This window comes from Sinocyclocheilus rhinocerous, unplaced genomic scaffold (assembly GCF_001515625.1).
Source record: "Sinocyclocheilus rhinocerous isolate Xijiao unplaced genomic scaffold, SAMN03320098_v1.1 scaffold4668, whole genome shotgun sequence".
In the NCBI taxonomy this organism is placed as follows: Eukaryota; Metazoa; Chordata; class Actinopteri; order Cypriniformes; family Cyprinidae; genus Sinocyclocheilus; species Sinocyclocheilus rhinocerous.
Window position 1 is genome coordinate 93,323 of NW_015636628.1, and position 5,232 is coordinate 98,554.

The window sequence follows — 5,232 nt, forward strand, 5'->3', positions numbered from 1 at the left end:
AGAGCAGTTTTCTCTGTCTCTGGGTCCCAAGAGGGCATGGAGAGTTGCGGACGGACCAACACCGAACCACACTAATCCTCCTCTCTCGCCAGCAGGCAGCAGCGGGCGGTTCGAGAGTGTGATCAAAGGCGCGGGAGTAGACGCAGGGGGCCGCCCTCGGCGATGAGCAGGCTGGGGCGCTGCGGCCGGCGGACAGATGGAGGCAGCAGCTGCCCGCCGAGGCAGGACATGTCGGATCGCCTCAGTCTGCTCCTGTGCAGCCGAGAACTGCTGGGCCATGTTCTCAACTGCGTCGCCGAAGAGGCCGGTCTGGGACACAGGGACCTTGAGGAACCGAACTTGTCGGCGTCCCTCATGTCGGCCAGACACAGCCAGAGATGGCGCTCCTGGACCACAGGTGTGGACATCGCACGACTCAGAGAACTCGCATTGACCTTCGCGAGGTCAGTTGCAGTTCAGAGCTCTTTCAGAACTTCCGGATCGTGACCACCCTCGTGCAGGTCCCTCAGTGCTTTAGCCTGAAGAAACTGCAGTAACGCCATAGCATGTAAGGCGGAGGCAGCTTCTCCACAGGCCACATAAGCATCGCCGGACAGACCAGACGAGTACCTACAGACCCGGGAGGGGAGGCACGGTTTGCCCTGCCGGATGGAGGCGGTATCAGGACACAACTACATCGCAACTGACCGCTCCACCGGGGGGACCCCCGTATACCCCCTAGCTGCACCACCGTCGAGAGTGGTGAGGGAGGAGGAGTTAGCAGGTCGGTTTCCTGCAGAAAAAGGTGCCTTCCACGACCTGGTAAGCCCCCTCATGCACCCCCGGGAAGAATGGCACCGGGGCGGGGCGCTAAGAACCAGCGCGGACCACCCCGAAGAACCAATCGTCCAACCTCGAGCCCTACCCTCACGGCAGCCCGGGAAAGCATAGCCGTCATTTCCGGATCCGATTCAGGCATTCTACAATCCCGGAGGGCAGTGAAGGATACTGCTGGTGCGCTCCTTGTAGAGGGCCCAACATGTTCCTTTGGCAGCTCAACTGGTTGCGGAGTGCAAGATGAGCGATGGTCCCCCGAGGGTTGGTTCCCTGGGGGGTTTGCCATCACTGTTACCCTCAGACCACCCATGATACTGCCTGAACTAGCCCCCTCCTGACTGCTGCCAAGATGAGAACTAGATCAAGGCAGAGGCAATGGAGCTCCGCCCCTTTTGAGGTAACAGAGCTTGGCCCGCAACTCCGAGTTGGTCATCTTCCTGCAATGAGAACATGACTCATCCACGAACGCCACCTCATCGTGCTTAATGCCCAGACACATGAGGCAGCGATCGTGACCATCATCCGGCACCAGGTAACGACCACATCCAGAAACGCACGGGTGATACGTTGTCTGTAGCAAGACGCAACGTCGTCTTTACAAAGACGCAATGTCAAGTTTGCCAGATGCAACGTCGTCTTTAAAAAGACGCACCCGTGAATGCTCTTTTAGGGAAAAAGCTCTTTCAGCGTGCTGAAGCGCACAGGGGAGATGGCCGCCTGCAACACAAACGGGGTAGTGCAGCCTGATGTGGCAACCCACTCGACACGGGAAAACCACCACCGCTGAAGAGCTGTACCGCCAACACCAAGAGCTCCAAAGACCGCGCTGAACTCGTTCAGTCTTCTTCTCTCAGTAGAGTAGTCAGGAGCAAAACGATGTGATCGCTCGGCTCCGAAGCGAAAAGCTGAGTATGCATTGCACCTGCTGCCTAGATATACTCGCACTGCGATCAGAGGCAGCTGGATGCAATCATCGCATGCCAATGTGCATTGGCTTGTTTAGTTTACACTGGAAGTGTATTTCTCTCTCTAAGCGAGATCCCAATTCGTCGGTCATCGACGTGACGTCGAGAGTGAACAACTGAAAGGGAACTCAAATTCTGATATACGGTTGAATAAGAGTCAATTCTATTTTTTTATGTCTGGATTATGTGATTCTGTCCACATTTTCCACATTAAACCAGCAGCAGTGCCATCAAGATAAGATACTAAACCAGCCATATTCATTTACTCTGATTTTACTGTGGGAACTGCAGTACCTGTGGTGTGACCAGGCTCCTGCCCGTCAGACGCAGATCCTCAGATTGGACTGCATTGTTTGTCTTTCAGGGAAACTAAATAATAAATAATAGAATGCCAACCAGATTTACAGATTTCATAATTTCACCCCACTGTGAAATACTAATGAATTACTCAAGGCCAGAACCATTAAAATCATTTTGATTTTTAATGAAATAATGAAAGGATTTAAAGGGATTTAAGAAAGGATTTAAGGGAATAATAATAAAAAAATATATATTTTAAAAAACTGTTCACTTGTAATCATATGCCTAACATGTTGAAAACGACTTGGCAAAAAATGTTTTTCACCTCATAACATTAAGTTATGAATTAGAGGAGCCACAAAAAATAATTCGAAATAGCAGAATTTTATATTAAAAAGAGAAGTAGTTTTACATAGCTGCAATTAAAGGATTTAAGCGATTTAAGGGAATAAAGACAAAGGAAGAAAAACAATAAAATAATTAGAATGTATTGTAATCCATTGGAATTATTTGCGAATAATATTTTTATTTTAAAATACACACACATTAACTCAATCATATGCCTAATATGTTGAAACATGTTCTAACTGTGAAATTTGCAGTTCAAGGATTTAAAGCGATTTAAGGGAATTGAATACGAAACAAGAACAGTTAAAGAACTAGAATGTATTGTAAAGTAATCCTTTGCAACTAATTGTAAATAATCATTTTAATTTTAAATTTAATTATATGGTTAATATGTCGTAAACAGCTCAATGACATTTAGATGAAATTCTAAATGAAAGTTGACCAAAAAAAAAAAAAACACTGCATGACCGGATATTACTGTTTGTTGTTTAATATATCTATCTTAAAACAGTTGTCAAACATTAAATGTTTAGCTCCATTTTTCATATGCTCTTTTACCATTAAGACTGAAGTGTTGCTTCAGTGAACTAAAGCCCCGCCCTCTTCGATTTGATTGGCCGTCTCAATCATTTTGACATTGTGTGTGGTGTGTGTGCAGGACGGCGGGATGCTGATCAACAACCCCACGGCTCTGGCCATCCACGAGTGTCAGTGTCTGTGGCCGGACGTCCCGCTGCAGTGCGTGGTGTCTCTGGGGACGGGACGCATCCAGACGGCCGGCAGGACCAGCGTCTCCTACACCAGCCTGAAGACCAAACTCAGCCACGTCATCAGCAGCGCCACCGACACCGAGGGTGAGTCCACCCCGTCACATGTGTGATGACTGACAGCTGTCACTCCGGGATCAGACCACGAGCACCGTCACGGCCAAACAGGAAGTCTTTCAGTAATGCAGTGCTTATGACGGAAGAGCTGGTTTTACCCAGAGGCCTTTGCTCCAGCTGAGATTAAACCTGCTCGTGCTGTAATCACACAGGATATTTATAAATCCAGATTAATTCCCTTCCTCCCAGTGCGAGCGCTGCATTCACAGCCGTCAACACACAGACGCGCTGCTGCTAAAATGAGGATGGGTTGATGTGATGTATATCTAATGATTCATTATATAATGATGTGATTCACTGAGCCTCATCCATGAAACATACATTTTCTCTTTGTTATTTTCAAATGATTTCACAATTGATTCAGTTTATGTAAGAATGAACTCACAATCGATCTTTCCATCCACATATTTTATGTGCATTTGTTATGCAATATTTAGCAAAGCAAATAGAATAAACCAGTAACTAAGTTTAATAGGTTAATTTAGCAACTGAAATGTAGTAAAGGAGGAACAGAACATACAATGCTGATGCAGTAAATGTACCGCTCATCAGATGGATCAGGCAGTGAGTCTGCGTCTGTTTGTGTTTCAGAAGTGCACACTATGCTGGACGCTCTGCTCCCGCCGAACACGTACTTCCGCTTTAACCCCTACATGAGCGAGGACGTGGCTCTGGACGAGAGCCGAGAGGAGAAGCTCTCACAGCTGCAGGCCGAGGGTCTTCAGTATCTGGAGAGGAACCAGGAGAAACTCCAGCGAGCCGTCAGCGAGCTCACGCGAGACAAGAGCTCCACGCAGAGACTGAGCGAGTGGCTGCGGCTCAGAGCGCTCATGCACCAGGGGTTCTACAAGATCTAGAGGAAGCACGCTCTGGATCACTGATGGGACTGTGGATCTGAGGAGCTTCATGAGGGACACAGTTAAAGACTCGCGCTCAGGGACTGACTCGGTTCAGATCATCAGGGCAATAGACCACTGTTTTATTTTATTTATATTATTTTTTTATTCATTTTATATTATTTTATTTTATTTATTTTTATTTTATTTATTTTGTTAGGGTTAGGGTTATTTTATTTTAAAAAAAATTTACTGAAACAAAGTTTGCATTAAAACTTCTAACACAGTAAAAAATTATGAAGTAGAATCAGGCATCAAAAAATGATAATGTCCAGAAGAAAAGAAATCAAGTTTATGTCTACAGCAAATCAGCTTCACAGTAATACACTGGAAAACAACAGTGTGAATGTCGTAAACATTCATTAGTTATTAAACAAATGTAGTTTCAGCTGTAAAGCAGCTCTACAGAAGATAAAAGAATCAGTTGAATTCAGAACTGTTTAATGTTTGTAACCTGCTGTACATTGATACAGGATTGGATTCTAACACTGATGATGAAATGAAATTCTAGAATCATCATGAAGACTTTCAGAACACACTTCTTAAAGCACTCTCATGTTTGATCATTATATGACTGTATGACTGTACATTATTTTATAAATCTGTATTTTACACTTGAATAGAAATGAACAGTTGACTTGCGCTGAGCTGGATCTCTTGGCGTGTGAATCAGAAGCTCTCAGTCGTGAAAGGTTTCATGGGCTCCAAACATGCTGTGCAGTGACTGATGGGATTGATCAGCTTGTAGCTGCTGCTCGAAGACGACACGCTCAGCTGAGTCTAAGATTCAGGCATTTGTATTATTTTTAAATATTACAATTTAGGTTTAATGTCATTTTTATTCCATTTTTATTCTGTTTTAGTTTAATTTATTATTATTATTTTTATTTCCAGTTAGTACTTTTAATGCTTCAGCTTATTTCAGTTAGTTTCCAATGCAACATTTCTGTTTTTCATCTAAAGTTTTTCATGTAATATGTGTAATTTATTTCAGCTTTATTTCACTTTTTTCAAGTTTTTACA

The 5,232-nt window shown here is 44.6% G+C and overlaps 1 protein-coding gene across 3 annotated transcripts in view; it reads left to right on the forward strand.

Moving 5' to 3' along the window:
- LOC107748016 (calcium-independent phospholipase A2-gamma) overlaps positions 1 to 4,337 on the forward strand; it is a 52,497-nt gene extending 48,160 nt beyond the window's left edge. For all 3 annotated transcript variants that reach the window (XM_016562664.1, XM_016562666.1, XM_016562665.1), the window contains 2 exons: positions 3,088 to 3,283; positions 3,905 to 4,337. In XM_016562664.1, the coding sequence (XP_016418150.1) occupies positions 3,088 to 3,283; positions 3,905 to 4,170 (462 nt within the window). In that variant the 3' untranslated portion in view covers positions 4,171 to 4,337. The remainder of the gene's footprint in view (positions 1 to 3,087; positions 3,284 to 3,904) is intronic.
- Positions 4,338 to 5,232: the final 895 nt, after the last annotated feature.